Below are 22,951 nucleotides of genomic sequence, written 5' to 3'. Positions count from 1 at the left end.
GTTGGGCCACCGCCCATGACTATGCCCCAGGTGTGAACCTTTCTTACTGAAACTGCTGGTGGTACATCACAGTGGAAATTTAAAAGGTGACTAGGATGGCCACTGTAAATTGTGGACAGTCTTTTGCAGCCATCACATTTTCACTGCCTGGGCCACACTGCCTAATCCATTCCTGTCAAGTAGGGTGCTAGCTCTCTGCGGGCCAGCAAGCCGCCATAGCAACCCTTGCAAAGGGTACTAGGAACACCTCAAGAGTCATCCTGCAACCCCATTTTTGTTAGCTTTAGTGGAGGTCTCAGAACAGGGACTGGGCTGTTTCCACACTCCCCAGTGGACCCTGGTCTGAAACAGCATGGCCACCTGCTGCATCACTTGCTGATCTCTTTGCTGGGAGGCTAATTCCCCGGTAAGCTGTTGCTGCTGCAAGATTTGCTGCTGTTGATGTGTGGTCAGCTGCTGGAGCAACTGAGTCTGTTGCTGCTGCTCTTCGTCCATACCCATTTCAACAGCTTGTCCACATTCCTCTTTAGCTTGCTCTCCTTTTCTAGGTTGCCCATGTTCTCCACTACTTTTTAGCAGGCTTCATTCAGGGGCCAGCAGACCTAGTGGTCAGGCCATGACCAAAGAGTCCCTCTAAGTCTGTGGACCGAGGGGTGGATGGTCAAGCCACAGTTCATCGCCTTCCCTAGAGTCTTCAGGCAGTCAGGGGTGGAGAGAGGGTAGGGAGACCTTGGCCTGCCCTCTCCACCTGGTTCCAGCCCAGGGCCCAAGTAGAGAGAGAGGCAAGGGCTGAGTCGGTCTCTTTTTGGCTTCCACTCCAGATCTGCCTCCCCTGGGCCCCTTCCTACCTTCCCTCTTTTTCCTTTCGTTAAGTGTGTGGCCCCAGCCTTTTCCTTCCAGTGTCTCAGGAATTCAGAGCATCAGCACACCCGCAAAATCAGTTGTTCCCCCTAGAGAGGGAGAATGGGGGGCAGGCCCTTGGCCTCCCACCTGAGTCTTACAGTCCCAGTCCTTCCCCTGAAGATGAGTCTGCTTCAGAAGCTGCTGCCTGTCTGCCTTCTTGCAGCCACTCTTCTTCACTCTCCCTCCACCTGATTGCCAGACCTCCCTATTAAATAGACCTCCATAGAGACCATGCCCAGTAGCTGCTGAGAGGCAGGGCTTTCTTGACCCACTATTGCTCAGCCACTCTAATGTCTGTAAATCACACCACTTGCCCTGAGTGCCAGTTTCAGATCTCTCATGGCATGGAAGGAAGCAGGGCTCCTAGTATGTTCCCACCACTCCAACAACCCATCCCACTGGAAGCACAGTTTGCACTCCCCCACACGTACTGTTGAAGTGTGAGCAGGCTACTTCTCAGGCAGATACAAAACATAGAATGACTTGTCCCCAATTGTGTGGAAGAAGCCAAAACCTGGCTGTATGTTTTCTAGGACTATATTCCATTCTTTGGTATCAATGGTTCACTTAAATGTCATTGTCACCTAGACAGGCACACTAACTTCTGCCACCTTCACTCAAAACTTGGCTCACACTTATACCGCTTTCAAAGAACCTGGCCTGAATTCTGAGTTTGTAGCAAAACCAGGTGAGTTGGGGGGTTTGAGTCCTGCAACATAAGAGCACAGCTCTAATTACTTACAAATAACAGATACCGAATGTAAGTTCTTTGAAACGTTCTGCCCTCAGAGATAAATAGTGAGCACCTAAAAATGAAGACAATTTTCTCTTATATTTGCTCCAAGGTGAAATAGACATATAAGGCCCACCTACATCATCTATTCCAAGAGTCTTCAGCAGCTGGTGCTATATTAGAGCTGTCTTTTGCTTGAATCACAAAATAACTCTGTTCAATTTTCTTCTCTAGATTAAGCAGTCATTGTTTAATACACTCCCCCCAACAACCCTTGTATTTATTTTCTTTCTAATGAATTTCTGCTTTTCAAAGTGTTCCAATATTTTCTCCATCACAGATTGACAGACTGGGGCAATGTCTTTTTAAGAGATCACAGAATTAATTTCTTTGGAACTCTGAGAAAGAAGTATCTGTCTAAAGCAATATGGTCTAGACTATTTATCAAGGGGAGAAAACACTTTCACCTTGAATTGAGAAACAACCCTATATTTAGGGCCCTACCAAATTTTGCCATTCTGGTCAATTTCACGGCCAGAGGGTTTTCAAATTGTTCACTTTCACAATTTCAGATGTTTTCAAAAGCACCTAAGTGGCTTAGGAGCATGTTGCAATTCCTTTCAATGTGGCATTTGCTCCTCAATCACTTAGGTTTTTATGAAAATCCCACCCTGGATTAGGTTTTAGGAGTACAAATTTAAAGTCCTAGTTTTGAAGACATTGCCTCAAATGTGCAGAAGTATACTATATTGTAAGATATGTTTTTATAATATTATGGCATAAGGAAAATAAAAGGTATAATAAGACTGTCATTATAGATCATTCACCATACTTCCTGTGCGGACAAGAAGTTGCAGACTGCAGCAGTGACAGTATTCAATAGAGCACTTTTCAATGTATGCAAATGTTAAAGCCATAAGAAGTAATCTCAAGAAAGATAAATCTAACACTCCTTGTCCTGTAGTTGAAATATTTGAGGCTTGATTGGTTTTAGTTGCCCATGTACACTAAAATATTTTGGCTGTGAAATGGAGCTATCAGCAAGAGAAGTCAAAAAGCCACCCTCATGGCGGCTGACAGAGAGAAGAGCAGACATACAACCATTCACAAGGGAATTTACTCTACAAGTTGTCTCACTGAGGTCAACTGACAGTTTAACGACCTACTCAGCACGAGAAAGGCTATCGCACTCTAGCTCAGTAAGAGGAGGGAGAGGAACCAGGACAAGTATCCACAGAGGATCTTCTGCATCCAAACAGCCTCACATACAGAATAATGTAAAACCTGAAGTATCTATTGGACTGGTACAGAGTTTGCTTATGCTTTGGAGCTTATTCTATTTGTCCTTACAGCCATGTATGCAAATCTCCGGACATGGCTGTTTGTGAAGAATAGCTCATACTACCTACGTTTATTGTCATTCATTCTGGCAGAGAAAACAGAAAGGGTACAGTTCAGATTCATTAGGATCTTAGGGAACTAATAGTATTCTTATTTTAGAGTGAAACAAAGTAATTACACATTTAAAAGACAGATGTCACTTCGTTCTCCTCAGGGAGCTTAAAAAAAAATCATTTCAGCAAAACTTTAGCAGGCCACTCTTGGTTTGTTTGGTTAGTCCATCCTTCACAGTCACTTGATTAATAGAGACCAATTAGTGTATGTAGTTAACCCACTTTTACAAAACTGCCTACCCAGCACAATAGCTCTTGATAATTTATGACATTTCTGGAAGGGTACAATACTACTTCCATTAGGCTTTAGCAGAAGACCAACACAACTTAAGTCATCTTTTACTACTTGTTAGGAAACTTGATACCAGCAGGATCTGAAAAATATTGTTTCAGAATAGAAAAATATATTAGTGGCGTAAATACTACAATTGTTAACATAGCAAACACTTTGGCTTCTGTTGAATAATTACATGGCATATAATCATCCTAGTCACAGAAATCTAAATTGTGTATACAATTTGCCCAGTGAATAATGGAATTATCTTGTCATGAAACGATTTTTTTTACTTGACAAACTAATATTATATTAATATAGTCAGGCCCCCTTAAATGAATACCTGTTGAGAGAGGGTTTTATAATAAGAGTTACTTAAGGCTCGGTTACACAGGACTATGATTTTTGCTATAAAACTGATGTACTGGGTTGGCTGGGCAGCTCTCTGTGGTGAGGAAACTCTGGATAACCCTAAAGTTCAGAGGTATCCAAAGCTTAGACACACTAACCTACTTTCACTGCCTAGCTCCAACCTCTGCTGTAGTAGAGCTCTGCCGTATGATCTGGCAGCAGCCATCTGCCAACCGTGTCAGGCATCTCTAAAGGGAAGGGCCCACACTTTCCTCACACCCCAGGCAGCCATTTTCAGCAGCCTTCCCATCATTATTTGAGGGGAGGCTCCACAGAGTGCCATCCCTCAAAAGTAGCAGTGGTATCTTTTTGAAAGCGGTACAGAACAAAAGCATGCCAGAGTGTCCATGAAATCAAAAAGGACATGAAACTTGAGGTTTCCCAGAAAGGCTGAGCTCTCTGGGACATCACTAGCAGGAAAACCAAAAATCAATGGTAGTGAATGGCCAGCACAGTTAGAGATTGGAGGAAGAACCAGGGAGACATTAAGAATGTTCTTCCAAACCTAAATTACATTTCAATTTGAGTCCAGCTTATGAATGGATGAAAGTTTGTAGTGCCGTGGGGTGTCTGTTAGGGCTGGTCTACACTAGAAAATCAGATAAAAAAAAATCAACAGTCCTGAGTGACATAGTTAAGCCAACCAAAGTCCTTGGGTAGACAGCGCTAGGTGATCAGAATTGTTCCGTTGACCTAGTTACCGCCTCTTAAGGGGGAGGATTTACTACAGTGGCTTTTATAGGTACATGCGTGGAAAAACCAAACCAGCTCCGTACTATTAGAAGGTCATACAATTTCTCCCTCTCAACATTCAATGCGAGCTGTACACCTGAGGGAAGAATTATGTCCTCAATGCAAACCATTTTTACTTTTAAAAATATTCTATTAAAAAATTAATTTTAATGACTCTGTTAAATTCCTTAGGATTCAGTTTTATCCCGTGCCCAGTCATATAATTTAAGATTTAGAAAAAGAAATACATGAGAATAGACACTGAGATGTTTATAACCTTTAATGTACATGTTAAAACTGATAACTGATGAAAATTAGTTAACATGGGGGGATAACTGTTCACTTATTCTGACCACAAGCATTTTCAGCCTCTAATAAACACATGTAGCACTTAGCGAGCAAACAGAAACACATTTATAGCTGAGCAAAACACCTCAGTGTAAACATACACATGTACATTACCTAAGTATTACAAATATGTTACTGAGCCTAACAAATAAATTGGCAGGGAATCCTCTTTGTCAACACTGTATGAATTTAGCATTAACACAACCTTGATGAACAGTAAAAATCAGAAAATGTAACAGGAATGCCAGATGTTGAAGCAACTGAAGAGTTATTAGAAAGGAAAGTTTTGCAGTGGTAGCCTCTCTGTAAAAATAAGCAACTCTCAAGGGCTTTTTTAAAAAAAGAAAGAATAGGGAAAACAAGCCTCTAAATTATAAATTAAAAGAGATACTGGACCTATAAATGCATATATTTATAGTGTCTGATCACAGATTTGTACTAGTGCACATAGAAAGCAATGGCAAACCTCTCCCGTTGGCTTCAAGGGGCCCCGGATTGGGCCTTCTGGTTTTAGACATAAGTGTGTATCTTGTATTATTTTAAGAACACCCCCACAACATCTTTACTTTCAAAAACTTTTTAAATTGGGCTTTGTTTGAGGCACAACAGCAGTACAAGTTGTTGTTTCGTCTTTTAAAGTAATGTTTAAAAGATCCTAATAGAAACGCTCAGCTACATTAACAAGGCGACAACACTGGTGACAGCAATATCACCACATGTCCTCTCCATGTATGGTATCTTTTCCCCTAGATATTTCAAACTATGCATGTTAATGGAAAAGATAGCTTAGGCTCTTATTGTGGGATCACTCAATATGATCAAGTTAGTGCCATTTCACACATTTTAATAATCACAGAGGGGCAGGAGTACTGAAGTAGGGTTACCATACGTCCGTATTTTCCAGGAAATGTCCGGCTTTTTAGTTCTTAAATCGCCGTCCGGGAGGAATTTTTAAATATCTAAAAACACCCAGGAAAACAGGGACGTATAGTAACCCTAGATGGGAGCTGCAGGAGCGGGGCTTGCAGGCGCCAGCAGCATGCAGAGAGCCCCCGCCCCCCCCCCCCCCCGACCCTAAGAGCCAGAGGGACCTGCCGAGCGGCGAGGTGTGGAGTCATGGTGGTGCTTAGCTGGGGAGGCTCCTGGGAAGCATCCAGCAGGTGGCTCTGGCTCCTAGGGTCGGGTCGGGTCGGGTCAGGGGGCTCTCTGCCTGCTACCAGTGTCTGCAAGCCCCCCTCACCTGACCCTAGGAGCCGTGGAGGGGGGGGGGGGGAAAGAGGGCTCTCTGTGCGCTGCCGGCGCCTGCAAGCCCCGCTCCATGGCTCTGGCAGGTCCCATTGGCGCTTTTTCCCGGCCAGTGGGAGCCATGGAGCTCGCGCTCATGGCGGGCGCAGCACGTGGAGACCCCTCGGCTGCCCCTGATCCTAGGAGCCAAGGGACCTGCAGCAGAAGGGGTGAGTAGGGGAGCAGGGGGCGGGGAGGGTGAAGAGGCGAGCGGCGAGGGAGCCAGTGGCAGGTGGGGGTTCTCGGGGCAGGCATGGGGGTTTCTGGCAGGGGAGAAGGTGAGGAGGTGAGTGGCAGAAGGCGAGTGGTGGGTGGGGGACTGAGGAGGGACACAGCTAGCCAACAGCGGGCCAGGGAGTGAGGAGGGGTGTGGAGGCAGGGCCGAGCAGGGAGGAGGTGGGACCTGAGGCAGAGTGGGGGTGGAGCTTGGGAGGAGTGTGGGTGGGGCCGACAGCACCCCAATGTCTAACAAAACATGTGGAGTGTCCTCTTTTTTTGAATGTTCAAATATGGTAACCCTAGCTGAAGGATATATTAAATTCCTGTCCCCCTCTGATATTATATACAGAAAATCCTAATTAAAAGACAAAAGTGAGATATAGTATTCAAAAAAGAATTATTTGACAGTTGCAGGGTAATGTTGTCCAATTTTAAAGATATTGAATGCTTAAATAAGTGGGAAGGACAGGTTTGAAATCAAATTTAGGCAGCCTTCTCTTCTACTGGGCCTATTATACATGTACTGAACTAGCAAAACCAAGACTGCAGCATAGAAAAATGAAGCTCAACCTGAGCTCTTTATTCAGCAATAAATACGTTTGTTCTGTTCCTTCCCCAAAATAAAGTGCTCCTAACCCATCGTCTCTGCTTCACATTTATAATCATCCAGTACACAATTAATATCCTGTTAAACTGCACAATCCAGTGGCTTTGTTCCCACACCTCTTCATCCACTATTACATGTCACATCTAGAGAAGATAAACCAAGATAAATTGTTTTATGAACTTATTTAAATCAGGGAGCACTGACTTAAATCAAAGTGATTTACATCACTGATTTTAATGATCTAAATCAGTATGCAGGAAGTCTTGATGTAAATAATTGATTTAGTCTTCTTTGGAAAAAAAACTAAAATGTACAAATGTCAACAATTTTCCTTTGTTGGTAAACATTAAAACATGTTGATTTGCAATTACATATAGTCCATACACTAAATGTGATGTTTTTTGCTAACTAGGAAGATATAGTATATCACATTTAAGCAATTTATACAGCTTAACATACATTTATTCAAATTCTTAATTTTTTCCCCTTTTTTATTATATTAGAAAATGGTGGCTCATTTCTTATTTAGTAGATAAAGTTTAATAGAAATCACAAGTAAAAAAATAATTTGGACAGAAAATGGAATTCAGTTAAAATGCACAAAATACAGCATTTTAAAATTGTTTTTTCGTTAGCTATATAAAGCTACCTTATATGTGATGTATACATAAGAAGAAAAGTCTAACAAAACATGTTTGTATTCTGACTGATTGTATTGTATGACTGATTTATTAAACAAAGGAAGTATCATTGGTAATTAGTGAACTGAACTGATTGTTTCCAATCACCATGTCCTTCAACATTTTAAGAACTAGTAGATCTCATCTTCTCAGACCTCATTTTTATTCATAGGTTGGAAGAGGAAAACAAGCATTACTGTTTTTTCAGCTCCCAATCAGTTTCTCAATTTTGAATGAACTAATCATTGAACTGAACTGATTGAACAAACAGAAATAAAGAAAATATTCTCTCTGCAGCTGCTTAAGAGGCTACTTCTGTCAAAAGCTGGTTTAGCATTTCAAACTGGTTCTCGGTATGTGGCCAGTGACTTCCACCAGCTCCGTGGTTTGACTTTCTTTAAAAATGTTTACTGCTTAAAATTTAAATTAAACTTAAAAAAAATCAATATATTATAGTAAATTTAGGCCTTCACATAGGTTGTCAAAATTAAATTTGAAGTGAATAGATTACATAAGAAAAATTTAACTGAATTTAAAATCTGTTTTAATAAATAAATTGCAACTTGATTTAAAAACATTGATTTTTTTTCCCACCCTGATTTAAATGACTGCCCTGTAACACTTGTCATAACATTGCTGAACCTGCTAAAGGAGAAAGGAAGGTGTTGCTATATAATCCTCACATAATGTTGCTTAACTAGGAGCATGACAATAAATCAACCTAAGGATTCTGAAGGAGTCTTACCTGTTCCATTTAAAACCTTTTGACTTTCTGAATATACCAAGGGATGCCATATTTCCTGTAATATTAATGTCATAATGAAGAAAATAGACCTGATTCTCTTCTTATTTACATCTGGTAAATAAGGAGTAAACTCACTGAAGTCAATGGAGTTACCTTAGTATGAAAATAGTGTGATGGGAAAATCAGGCCCATAACTGTCTCTTGCTCCTTGACAAAACTGCTTCCAGATCAGTATATTTTATATCACAAATAATTTCATACGTGGGCTTCGATACTTCCTCTTAACCAGCAGGGTGATACACCCTGTGACAACTACTTGCAAATGAGTATATTTTATAACATGATTAATTTCACATTTAAGCTTTAACAACTAACTCCTCTTATTCAGACATGTCAAAAATAATGCATTTATCTCAATCAATCAATGCTGCTTTAAATGTAGGGTTTGACACATTGACATTTTATACATGAGTGAAAATTAAATGAACTATAAAATACATTTATAAAACCAGAGAGAAATGTAGCTTTAGTTTCACAAATATGAACAAAATTACTTACTTGCTGGTGTAAATTAGCAAAATGACATGATTTGTTTTGGCCCAGTACCTTCAAATATTTGAAAACAACTTGCCCTTTATCTAGCAAGTATATCAAGAGTGTATTATATACAATTAAATATCATACAAACTTTTCCGCCATTTAGAGTCTGATGAGCGCATAGGGTGGGATTTTCCAAAGCACTCAGGTGTCGGCCTAGCTCTGCTCCACATGAACCCATACAGTTTTCCAAGGGCACATCTACCCTCAAAACGAGCAGAGTGCTTGTGTAGTGCTTCAGTAAAAACATTACTATGCCAATGGGACAGCTCCCCCAGCCCCCATCAGCATAGTTAATTCACCTCCATGAGAGGCAATAACTATGCTGACACTAGCAACCCTCTTGTTGACATAGTGCTGTCTACACCAGGGGTTTAGGGCTGGTATAACAGCGTTGCTCAAGGGTGCGGATTTTTCATAATTTTATCCATCTATGCAGAGGAACAAAAGTTCCTCTGTTTTCCCATTTGCAATCATTCACTCGGTTTCCTAATAATATAAATGTTTCATTTACAATTTATCTACATGACTTGATATCTTGTTTATCCCAGTCTCCTATTCCATGAAGCGGAAGCCAAGCTCAAAGGAAGGGGAAAGTTAAAGATTAATTATTTTTGGGCCATGAAAAAAAAAAATGTCACAGACTGAAATCTGGTCTCCCACCATGAAATCTGGTCTTTTGTATGCTTCTACCCTGTACTATAGGGATTTCACATGAGAGACCAGCGTTTCTCAAACTGGGGGTCCTGACCAAAAGGCAGTTGCAGGGGGGTTTTAAGGTTATTTTAAGGGGACCGTAGTATTCCCACGCTTACTTCTGCACAGCCTTCAGCGGAGGCAAGAGAGTGGCGGCTGGTGGCTGGAGAGCAGCAACTGTTGCCCGGGCGCCCAGCTCTGAAGGCAGCACCCTGCCAGCAGCAGCACAGAACTATGGTGGCAATAGCATACCACGCCACCCTTACTTCTGTACAGCTGCCTTCAGAGCCGGGCTCCTGGCCAGCAGCCAGCGCTCTCCAGCTCTGAAGACAGAGCCATCACCAGCACCAGTGCAGAAATAAGGGTAGTACTACCGCAACACCCCCCCCCAATAAGTTGTGAGGAGTCGCAAGCTCCTTTTTGGGTCAGGACCCCTACAATTACAACACTGTGAAATTTCAGATTTAAATAGCTGAAATAATGAAATTTATGATTTTCAGACTCCTATATGACTGTGAAATTGACCAAAATGGACTGTGAATTTGGTAGGACCCTCCATATAGGGAAGTAGAGCCTTAGCTGGTATAATTCAGCCTTGCTTCACTGAAATCAGATCAGTGTAGCTCCACTGATTTTAAAAGGAAACTGCCAATTTACACCAGCTGAGGACCTGTCCCAACGTATCTGGGTAGGCATCATCTATTTTTATGTGATTCATAAGTGTACTGCATTTTACAGATTGTAAACAAAATGAGATGACTACAGGAACTGAGTAAACTACTGCTGGTACTTTACTAGCCCAAATGTTGCAGTAGGAGACAACAGTGTAGAGTACTAGCCAAATCCTACTTTTTTGCCCCCAACAGAAGAATTTCATACATTTACTTCCATGTTTACATCTGAATTTCAGACCAAATTATTTCAGGTTAAAAAAAAAATTATTTCCTCTAGCCAAGCCACACCCCTATAGGATCTCAAGTCAAGCAGTGTCTTTTCTGGCTCAGGCACCACCACCAAGAGTACAGATTCTCCAGGTTAGATTATGCCCTCAGTTACATTCGTACAATCACATTGAACTACTTGCTATCTTTACATCACAAAGTTATAAGCTTACAGACACTCTTTTCAGAGTTGAAGGATACATAGGACCAAATTCAGAGTGGACGTAAGTCACAGAATCACAGAAATATAGGGCTCGAAGGGACCTTGAGAGGTCATCAGGTCCAGCCCCCTCTGTAGTGACACAGGACCTAATACACTTAGACCATGCCTGACAAGTGTTTGTTCAACCTGTTCTTAAAAGTCTCTAATAATGGGGAGTTCACAACCTTCCTTAGAAGCCTATTCCAGAGCTTAACAACCCTTATAGTTAGAAAGTTTTTCCTAATATCTAACCTAAATCTCCCTTGCTGCAGATTAAGCCCATTACTTCTTGTCCTATATTCAGTGAACATGGAAAACAATTGATGAGTCTTCTTGATAACATCCCTGAATACATTTGTAAACTGTTAGGAGATCCTCTCTCTCTTCTTCTGCCCCGGTATTCTTTTCTCATGACTAAATATGCCAAGCTTTTTTTAAACCTTTTGTCATTTTTTGTTGCTCTCCTGTGGACTCTCTCCAATTTAGCCATATCTGTCCCAAAGTATAGCACCCAGAATTGGACACAGAAGTCCAGCTGAGGCCTCATCAGTCCCAAGTAGAACAGGACAGTGACCTCCCACGTCTTACATATGACACTCCTGTGAATACACCCCAGAATGATATTATCCTTTTTTGAAACTGCATCACATTGTTTAGCCCATGTAATTTGTGATCCACTAATCCCCAAATTGTTTTCAGCATGACCACAACCTAACCAGTTATTCCCCATTTTGTAGTTGTACATTTGATTTTTCCTTCCTTAGTGAAGTAATTTACACTTATTATTGGATTTCATCTTGTTGATTTAAGACTATTCTCCAGTTTGTCAAGGGCGTTTTGAATTCTAATCCTGTCCTCCCAAGAGCTTGTACCTCCTCCCAGTTTGGTGCCATCCATACATTTTATTCTCCATGCCATTATCCAAGTCATTAATGAAAATATTGATTAGTACCAGACCCAGGATTGGTCTCTGTGGGACCCACTAGATACATCCTCCCAGTTCAACAGTGAACCATTGATATCTATTCTGAGTACAGTATTTCAACCAGATGTGCACCCACCTTACAGAAATGTCATCAAGACCACATTTTCCTAGTTTGCTTAGGAGAATGTCATGTTGGTCTATGTCAAAAACTTTACTCAAATCAAAACAGATCACATCTACTACTTCCCCCATCCCCTAGGCCAGTAACCCTGTCACGGAAGGAAATAGCTTGTCAAGAACAAATCATGCTAAACCAACCTATGTTGGCTATTCCTTATAAACCTTAATATCCTTTAAGTGCTTACAAACTGATCGTTTAATAAATTATTTCAGTATCTTTCCAGGTATTAAAGTTAGGTTCCCTGGTCTGTAATTCCACAGGTTCTCTTCATTCCCCTTTTTAAAGAGAGGTACTATTTTTGCCCTTCTACAGTCTTCTGAGACCTCACCCATGCTTGCCAAGTTCCTGAAGATAATTACTAAGGGCTTGTATACACCACGCAGCTTTTAACGACAAGGTTGTGTCAACACAGCCTTGTCACTAAAAGTCAGCATGTGTAAACACTCTTTCCCGGTACTTTGCTGGCACTTTTGCCAACAAATACTTCCAGCCCCGCGAGCAGCGTTAGCGCTCTCCTGCCGACAAAGCCACATTCATACTGCCACTTGCGTCGCCAAAACTTGTCTTTTCGCGAGGGCACTTTTTTAAGTACCCGTGAAAGACAAAAGTTTTGTCGACAACTTCACAGTGTAGACATACCCTAACAGCTCTGAAATTACTTCAGCTAATTCCTTGAGTACCCTGGGATGAATTTAATCAGGCGTTGTGGACTTGAATATATCTAACTTACTTAAATATTCTTTAGCCTGTTCTTTCCCTATTTTGCATTGTATTTCTTCACCCATGTTAGCATTGTGTTGAGTATCTAGTCACCATTTACCTTTTAGTGAAGATTGAAGCAAAACAGGTCATAAACACCTCAACCTTCTTGGTGTCATTATTAGGTCTCCTTCCCCATTAAGTAGAGGACCTACATTTGCCTTTCATTGTTCCTAGTGTATTTAAAGAATCTCTTCTTTTGCCTTTTATGTCACTTGCGAGGCAAAACTCAAAATGGTGGTGTAAGTTACACATGAACAGGTGGATAAAACATTCCTTTTATCATATAAATTGTAACAGGAAAAGGAACTGGTATAAAAAGGTGCAACACCCCCTGATTTAGCATACACCTTCTAACACCCTCCTACTAGTTCTCCCTCACCAAACCCACCCCTACATTACAGCAGTCCCTTGCTTGAACCCTTTGGCATGTAGGCTACACCCACTTACCAATGTGTAATTTACAGCACCATTTGCATCCAACTATTAAGTCAAATGTTCTCTGTGGTAGCACTCTTCAAGACTGATCTCCCACTACACTTTGAAATTAGCGGTTTACTTATGCAAAATGAGTCGGATAAACACTAATAATTAGAACAAAATGACATCTTTTTAAACTTCACTTTGCAAACATTAACCGATTAAGCATGCACTCTTAGGAATGAATTTAGTAGCTGAATCTGGATCAGATTCACAAACTGCTGGAAGATGGGAACTCTAGGTCTTCAGTACACAACACATGAAAACTCATGATCAGATGGGAGCTCTTATATCGGAAGACAATGCACCTTATATCCACTGTTCCTTAAGCAAAAGCTCGGGTTGGGTCTGTAGTGATAGCATATTACAGTTGAACTAGCAGAGGGGAACTGGGCCATAAGCTATTTTCTACTTTAGTCTCAGTAGGACCATCCCTGTGTATGTTCTCCTACACAGCTGAAACCCAAAGAAGAAATATCAAATCTGTGAGTTTCTGAGGCTAAGTTGTCCACCTCATGAGGAACGAGCAGTCATTTAGCATGTTTGTAACTAGTGCCTGCGGTGTTTATAACCAGAGTTCTGCAAATTCACAGATGTTACTCCAAAAGGTCCATTTTCTTGGGCCTAAGGGTAAGGCTCAGAGCACCAAGTCCCAGACAGACTGCTAAAGTGTTATGTGCAGTCCAATAAAAGATTTTACCTCACTCACCATGTCTCTCTAATGTAGAGTAGTTTAAGAATAGTGATTCTAAACATGATGTGGTGACTCTAAATATGAAGGGGAGTTTAATCAATAGTCAAGGCAAAGACCTAAGAAAAGAGAAAGTGTTAACATTAACTATGTTGGTGGAAAATGTGCTGGCTGCATTAGCTACAAATTAATGTAAGCAGGGATCTGTCCAGAAGTCCAATTAAAGTCTGTATTAGTCAAGTGTAGAGCTAGTCAGTGCATGACTCACTGTTTCAATATGTGATCAAGAAAGCAGCAGCAAAAAAGTCTTTACATACTGTTTGTTGCTTGAAGGATAAAATCATATCCCATGAAAATCACATTTCTGAAAATATCTGTAGAGCTTATGTGGGTGCCCCGCTACATATAAATCATAGGAGTTTGAGTCAGGAAGTAAAGATTAGTTAGGAAAAACAGTCTTTCAAACTCAGACTTTCAGAAAGTTTGCAATAGTTTCTTTCCAGGAAAATCTCTACCATATTGAGATGATGCTGCAAATTCCCAACTAAAAGCCAACTGCATCAAAGTTGCTTTGTTTTTTCTATACATTATTACTTATTAAATTGTATTGAGCCACTCACATATAACACAAGGCCTGGTCCAATTCCTCAGAAGCCAAAATGAATTGAGGATGCTCAGTAGGTGCTAAGGATTTCTCACTAATGAGTTGGATCCCATGGTGCTTTAACAAAAAAACAATGCATTTTACCTTGACCTTGTAGTATTCCCTGATTTCAGACTTAATGGAATCAAAGTCACCACTGATGTAATCAGGCAGGAAGCTGAAAGAAAAGCAGTGAACAGTAAAATGAAAAATTAAGGCATTTTATTTTCTTAAATTAATAAAAAAAGATGGGGGGAGGAATATTCCTCTCTCAAAGAGAAAAGAAACAAGATTATGAAGCAGTCTACATAACAAAATTAATACTAAGTAAGCCAGCCCCTATTTTAACATGCTGCAGGACTATAATAAACTGGTGTCCTCTCTATTCTAAGGGGCAAATACTACACCTTTACATAGACACATGCAACTCCTAGATGGGAATTCAGCAAGAGCTGTGCACGCATATTTTAAGAAAGATTGGCTCTAAATATTTTTTTATTTCAATACATTGCCATCAACAAAACAGCTTAAAAGCCAATTCATTATACTGTACTATCTAGTCTCTTAGGATCTTGTTCCTTTGCTAACAGCAAAAATAGTTTCAGAGTGTCAGACATTTAGCAGATTTTGTTCTTTTATCAAAGTGTTACAAGACATTATAGGCAAGTGAAATCCAACATAACATCTCTGCTCACATTGGCTAGAAAGAATAATGGATTCTTGATGGGAGAGGGGCCACCATGAAACGCCTAAGTGTGAGCTTCCATGCTGGCAAGCAGCACACAGAGAGAAAGTTTTAAAGGGATCTGAATTAGCCCTCTGCACCTTCAGATGTCATGAAGCCTTTGGAGCTTTTGTGGGCTGGCAGCCACTAGAGATAATTTGTTGCCCAATTTAGCACTCAGGAATCTGTTCCATACATTGCACCTACACACATATAAAAAAAGAGCTAATGAAATAAAAGTTACGTGAAAATCCATTTAATTTGGTTTTAATTCGCCTAATGATTTAATACACTAAAAATGTGCTGAATAAAGAAAGTTTGTTTAGTCTTCTTCCTGCTGTGGTATGCTCAGACCATTGCATGAGATGCTGGGTTTATTTTTTCTCTAAATACCTATGGAGAAGAGGACACACTGTATTAATATTGGCAACTGCTCATTTGTTTTTTCAGGTGGTTTGTTTTTAAGTTATTACTGATGTTCTATTTTATTATGGTTCCCTCTCCGCCTCGCCTTTAAAAAAACCCCAAAAACTTGCCCATGATAAGTACTCCTAAAAATTATCTGTGCCTGAGGTTTTGGAAACATTATCTCCGTTAAAAAAAAAAAAAGGCTAAGACCTGTAAGAATTTAATTTAAATTCTTAAAAGCATCTCTCCCAAAGTGTCATTGTCTTTGCTGTAAACAAACATAGGAATGGAGATTTTAGGGTATATATTTTACCTTAATTGGGTTGGTTTCTCCCCAGAATAACTTTTAAGTGCAGACAGATTTGTAAACTCCATTATTATTTTAAAATGTATAATGAAACTTTAACTGTGCTATACAAAGTATCATTTAAGCGTTTTGAAAAAACAGTTTTCCACGTTGCTAAAATCTTGTAAATTTAAATAAGATAGCGAGAGAAATGAAAAGGAAAGATAGTATTATGAAAGTGCCGGTTACCGTCCCATAGATAAGGCTGAAGTTAGTTTTGAAATTAAGTAGGGATTGGGCCATTTTGTAACTTTCGCTTGAGGTCAGCATGATTTTTCAAAGGATTTACAAGTAAGTTCACTCACTGGCTTATAACTTAAAATTAATTTTAAAAAGGTTCTTAAAGAAATTTAGCAGCACATCAGGAAAATTTTCTCCCACTTATTCTGTTAAGATCAACATCTTCTTTAAAGTTCCCACATGATTAAAGCTCATAATAATCTTCTGCACTGGTTATATTAGATTTTTTTTTCTTTAAAGACTTAATAGTTATTTGCCATCATTGTTCTTAATAACTGGAAGTTTCTTTTTCAGCAGGAGCTGAAAGTAATACTCTTCTACACAGCATAGAACTCCTCTCTTTCAAAACAGCCACATTGTTCCCAACAAAAGCAAAGCCAACCTGTTCTCAGGGAAAATGGCAGTTCCGTGCTGCCTGGTTTTATCCAAAACTCCTGCATACTTGAGCAGGACACTCCGAGTTTTAGGGAATGCTCCTGCGCCCACTGAAGTCAATAACAAAACACACTACACCTGACCCTCTCATTCTCATCAGTGTAGCTCTACTGACTTCAACACAAACGTAAGTGAGAAGAGAATCAGGCTCATTCACTTCAGTGGAAATAGGGTTGGACTCCTGGTTTGTTCTAGTCAGACAAAAAACATCTGTTCAATAAGGCTGCTAGTAATTTAGTTTGCTACTGAGTCTATGTATACTAATTAGAAGATCTCAGAAGCCTGAGAAATTTCAAAGGTGAACTCCTATCCTTTGTTCTTTTCCCTGCTTTCCTACTTGCACATGCAGGGGAGGCTATTAAAACTAATGATAGGTTTCAGAGTAGCAGCCATGTTAGTTTGTATTTGCAAAAAGAAAATGAGTACTTGGGGAACCTTAGAGACTAACAAATTTATTAGTCTCTAAGGTGCCACAAGTACTCCTTTTCTTTTTACTAAAACTAAGTTTACTCTGGATGTAAAAATGGTGCCCCCACAAGTCAATTCCTGCCCTTCACCCCATCTAAGAAGGAAAAACAATTGTTATGGAAGGCATCATATGATATGTCACATTTACTTCTATGAACTTCCATAGATCATTAGCTGTTTTATAATTAATCTTGCTCAAACACCACACACATAGTCCAGAGGTTTTAATGTGGGCAAAACTGACGTTTATGATCACCTGTTTTCTTATGCTTCAATTCCTTACACTAATTACTAGCTGCAGTGTTTTTCTAACCATTAACATTTCATAACATAGATGTTTCAACAGACATATTGAGGGGCTAGGAGCAGAATTACAAGAGAAATAGAAACAAAACACATCCTCTCCAGGTAGCAATTTACCAGAGATTCTGGCTTAACCCAAATTGATACTAAGAAACTGTTGCTAGTTGAATTTTACAAACAGTAAACTCAAGAAACTAGTACAAACCATAACAAGTAGCTTTGCTGTATCCCTAGAACACCCTGCTTTGGCTTCTGATCAATACAACTCCTACATAGGTCTCTCTCCTCTGGGCAAAATACATCCTTTTTAAAATGTTGACTTCAAATGGATTCAGCTTCACCTACTTATCTCAAAGATAGGCATGCCTTCCTGAGAGGCTGTGAACTCTGGCTGAAAATTAACCCCCGCAAACCCCAGGCCACTGCCTCCCCCTAGAAACACCACTGGGGGCTAGAATAGAGCAAGGCTTCAGAATCCCCCACACGGGGCACCAAACGGCCTGTATGCCCAACCCCAAGGTTACTGTAACTTCTCCTTTCTTCTTCTCTTTCCCCAAAACATACAAAAACAAACAAAGGAGGAAAATCTTTGAAAGGGTACAGCATTCCTGAAGGACACAAAAGACACACACCATGGGTTAGATTCACAAAGAAACTTAAATGAGCATCACCATGCCTACCTTTTAAGTGTCTGGGAAAGCACTGGGATTCACAAAGCCTGGGCTTCCTACACAATGAATGGGGAGAGAGAGGCACCTTAGAATGGGATTCACAAAAAACCAGCACACTAGGTGGCTCCTTGCCTAAGGTAGCCAAGGTGAGCTGCTAAGCCCCGCTGCCTCTCTCACAGAGAGGCATCTAAATCTGGCCTGCAGGAGTGAAACTCCCTGTGCCTGGGAGTCTCAGCTGTAAACCCCATGTGACAGTCGGTACCTGAAAGTATCACTCTGGAACCCCCATATTCACCACTGTCATATAATTATATGTTTTGTACAAAGTATGCCTTGTGAGGTATCATTTTAAATGTCTTGATGTGTTGAACATTAATATCCTGATGGATTGTATGTACTATAGTTATATGTGAAGTTATGAAGTATTGCTATGTGTTACTGCAATATGTTGTGAGTTTGGGAACACCCATGGCCAGCCTTTCAGTTACGACAAAGGAGTAGCCATCACTGGCCAGATGCTCATTAATGGCTTAACACACAATCTACTATCGCAGAGGCTTAGGGTGACCAGATGTCCTGATTTTATAGGGACAGTCCCAATTTTGGGGTCTTTTTCTTATATAGGCTCCTATTACCCTCCCACCCCGTCCCGATTTTTCACATTTGCTGTCTGGTCACCCTACAGAGGCTCCTTAGAGAAGGCACATATGCAACGGAAACTGCTTGACCAATGGAGACTGCCTGGCCCCCACAACACAGCAAGGATCTTTCTAACAGCTGGAAGAAAGTATAAAAGAAGGAGAATGATACCATCATGCGGCGTCTCTCCCCCTCTCCATCTCAACACCTGGAGGACCATCTGGAGGTAAAAGACTTTGAACTGTGAAAGAATGATCCCAGTCTACGTATTGAGGAACTGTAAGCTACATATGCATCTGTTAGGGTAAGGCTGCTTGATTCAAATCTTGCTGAGGGCACATCTTCACTGGCAATGTTAAAGCGCTGCCAAGTGGCTTGTGTAGTCGTGGCACAGAGCTGGAGAGAGCTCTCCCGGAGTTCTAAAAAAACCACCTCCACAAGGGGCATAGCTACCAGCACTGGTGCACTGTCTATACTGGCATGTTACAGCGCTAAAACCTGCAGTGCTCAGGGGGTGTTTTTTCACACCCCCGAGCAAGTTGCAGCGCCATAAAGTGCCAGTGTAGACAAGCCCTTAGTCTGTTAAAGATAAAAATAGAAACACAGTCTAAATTCTATTTCTTAAGTAACCAACTTTGATCTCTATGCCTGCTACTTGCAATTTCTTAAAATCTCTTTCTGTAGTTAATAAAATGTTTTATATTCAACCAAAACACACTGTTTTAGGGAAAAGCACTTGGGAAATCCAGCTCAAATTAACAAGGGCTCTTGCATGTCCACTACTCTTTTGTCAGAGGGGGCAAACGAGGTAATGAGCGTACACTGGCCAGGCTTCTGACCAGTGCAAGATGGTACAGTTCTGGGAATGCAAGGCTGGGGAGCTGGGGGGAAACTGACTGAAGCCTCCCTGATTAATTGTTCATGAGTGGCTGGGAGATCATTCATGTAACTCAGTTGGGTGTCACTGCCCGTGGATGTCTCTGTAACTGCAGTGCCTGTCAGAGGCTTGTAGCTTGATATCAGCATCACAGCATTAGAGGCAGCCCAAGTTGGTGGGTACAGACAGCTCAGTAGTCCCATAGCCCAGTCTGCACCCCGGGGACCCCATCACACCCTCTCTTGGGATGAGGCACCTAAATTGTTTTAGCAAAGAGCAGGAGCTCTTTCATAACTTTTAGCCCAGTGGCTAGGGTTCTCACCTGGGATGTGGGAGACTGTTGGTTCAAGTCCCCCTCCACAGGAGAAGGTATTTGAACAGGAAGAGGCCACATCTTAGGTATGTACTTTAGTCCACTGTGGGGAAATCTCAGTCTTTCCTGTTGAAGCTGTTCAACTGTGATTAAATAATGAAAGAATCATTGGTCCTGAGAAAGCAAACATGAGAATGTCTCTGTAGCCTGGTGGTTAGTGCACTGCCGTAGAAAGCGGGAAACCTAGGATCCAGTCCCTCTCCTCCACTTGCTCTTTAATAATTTATCCACTATGCACAGCTTCAACAGGAGAGACAGAGGGCTTGTCTACACTTACCGGGGGATTGACGAGCAGCAATCGATGCATTGGCAGTCAATTTAGCAGGTCTAGTGAAGACCCGCTAAATTGACCACAGATCGCTCTCCTGTCAACCTGTACTCCACCGGATTGAGAAGAGTAGGGGGAGTTGACGGGAGAGTGTCTCCTGTTGACACTGCGTGGTGTGGACCCCGCAGGAAGTAGGTCTAAGCTACATCAATTTGAGTTACATTATTCATGTAACTCAAATTGCATAGCTTAGATCGAATTTCCCCTGTAGTGTAGACAAGGCTAGAGAAAGTCCCACGTCAGAACATCCCATAGCCCAGCCCCCAGGCTAAACGTTAGGAGGAAGCTCCTCTTCCTCCCTGACATTTCATGATCAGGCCCTGCGGACAAATTAGACAGAGCAACATCTACGTTCTCCCAGTTTGTGCATTGCTCTGGGGCCCAGGCGTCTGGATGCCAGGTGTGGGGCTGCAGTGCGTATGCTCAGAGGTAGAAACATACGCACCTAGGAAAATGTACTGGAAAAAAAATAATCAGATCTGAGTGAGTTCAGGTGCTTACAGGGTGTGGGGGCAGCTGAGCAGGGATCTTGTGAATCCCACTGAGGCCTGATTCTTGGATTTAGATGCCTAACGTGGAAGTTAGGCACCTAAGTCCTGTTGTGAAGCTAGCTCCATAAGTTGTTCTCCACTTGCACTGTATGCCTAATGGAGGAGATGAAATGATCCAGTTGAGTATTCAGAAGTTAGCTTGCTTGTAGTTCATTGCTTAGGCAAACCAATAAAGGAAAGCCAATTTTGGGTCAAAATCCTGTTTACCTTACTACAGTAACTAATCACATTGACTGCAGTGGAACTCATCACCTTAGTAAAGTGAACAGGATTTAGCCCAAGCTCTTCCCCCCACCCTTGGAAAAGACTGAATGAGTTACATTCTTTCCCAGGTGTCTGTCTGGTGGGTTCTGCTCACATGCCTAGGGTCCAAATGACTGCCCTATTTGGGGTCAGGAAGGAATTTCCCGCCAAGTGAGACTGGAAATGACCATAGGGGTATTTCGCCTTCTTCTGCAGCACAGGTCCTGGGTCACTTGATGGTTTGAACGACAGTAAATGATGTAGTCTCTGTAACTTGAAATCTTTAAATCAAGAGTTGAGAACTTCGGTAACTCAGCAAGACGTTAAGGGTCTATTAAAGGAGTGGGTGCTGAGGTTTTGTGGCCTGTGACATGCAGTAGGTCAGAGCAGATGATCACGATGGTCCCTCCTGACCTTCAAGTCTGATAAAAAGGGGAGCCACTGAGGCACATCCAATAAGAGAAAGGAAAAAAAAAACAAGCAATATTAGGGTAATTTGGGAACACACTGTATTCCTGGAGGAATTCTGCATCCCTGAACATTGCAGAATTTTGCAGAAATTAATGTTTTTGTGCAGAATTTCCTTTCCTCCACAGAAATGGGCTGCAGTCCTGCTGGCCGCCACGCAGAGCCACTGGACCCGGCACAGCCCAGCTCACGCACTGCCAGGGGGAGGGAGCTGGAGCATTCCTGGCAGCTGGCTGCAGTTCCCCGCCCTCTCTGAAGGAAGGAGGTGGTGGCGGTGGCAGCGTGCAGGAAACTCTGTGCAAGCTTGGGACCCAACATCAGGCTGTTTCTCCCTCTGGATCCCTGGGCTCTGAGGTGTGGGGGTGTGAGTATCTGGGCTGGGGGCCCCCGCGGCTGGGCTCTGGGAGGTATTGTCATTTATAAGTCTTTACATCACTCTGGCAATGTGGGTTAAACTTAAAACTTTTACAGGTTTTATGCTCTGAGGGAAATTAACTGAGAATTGGAACAGTTAACTAACAATAGGAACATTAACAATGTTACTATGCAGATAGGCTGCTACATTTCTGCCTCAAGATATGAGATCAATTAACCATCAACAGCAACATTAACAAAATGTGGGTTTTTTTAACAAAAGCTATTTTCTTTAATTTAAAAACAATTTTGCAACATGATGCTAATATTTAAGTGTTTTTTTTCGATTCTCAAGAAGTTACAGACATGTTACTAGGCAGGCAGGTTGCTATATTTCTGCCTTAGAGAATGAGCTCAATTAACTAGCAGGCAGGTTGCTACATTTCTGCCTTGGGGACAGAGCCTTTGTCGTGCATAATAAAAAGACCTACCACCCTCCATGCCCGGCGAGCTCCAGTAGAAAGTGACAAGGAGAGAGTCTCTGGCGCTTGTTGGCCTACCCCACCGCCTTACCGTGATCAACGTCTCCCCCACAGGTATGCACACCCAGCCCCTATCTTCCCACAGTGATTTGCGTCTCTGAGGCTGCTCCAGGCCTGCTGGAAGAGATGTGCTGCCTGGGCTGCTGGGGAGGAAACATGTGTCCCGCTGCAGATTTCTTTTGCAGGGGCGCAGAATTCTGTCAGTAGTAGTATTTATTCCCACTCGGAGGTCCCACTAAGGTACCCCCATTAGGTTCCCGGCTCCTCAGCCATCACCTCTCTTGGGTGGAGACCCGCACCTCTCTCCCTCCTAACTGTGGTTTTTCCAGGCTGCACAGTTCCCTGCCTACACTGTGATATTCCCAGCAAGCCAGACTGCCTAAACAGGCAAGAGTCTGCACTTTTCTTTCTCTCTGAAAGCTATGAACAGCTGTAATTGCCAGCAGCTGCAAATTATGACAATTCTCTAAAAGCAA

The 22,951-nt window shown here is 41.7% G+C and overlaps 1 protein-coding gene across 5 annotated transcripts in view; it reads right to left on the bottom strand.

Moving 5' to 3' along the window:
* TPK1 (thiamin pyrophosphokinase 1) overlaps positions 1 to 22,951 on the bottom strand; it is a 480,210-nt gene that overhangs the window by 220,812 nt on the left and 236,447 nt on the right. For all 5 annotated transcript variants that reach the window (XM_075125594.1, XM_048839088.2, XM_048839086.2 and 2 more), the window contains exon 5: positions 14,611 to 14,683. In XM_075125594.1, coding sequence (XP_074981695.1) covers positions 14,611 to 14,683 — 73 coding nt within the window. The remainder of the gene's footprint in view (positions 1 to 14,610; positions 14,684 to 22,951) is intronic.

The sequence above is a fragment of the Caretta caretta genome, chromosome 2 (assembly GCF_965140235.1).
Source record: "Caretta caretta isolate rCarCar2 chromosome 2, rCarCar1.hap1, whole genome shotgun sequence".
NCBI lineage: Eukaryota > Metazoa > Chordata > Testudines > Cheloniidae > Caretta > Caretta caretta.
The sequence above is the reverse complement of the archived record's forward strand: the minus strand, read 5'-3'. Positions and strand labels throughout refer to the sequence as shown.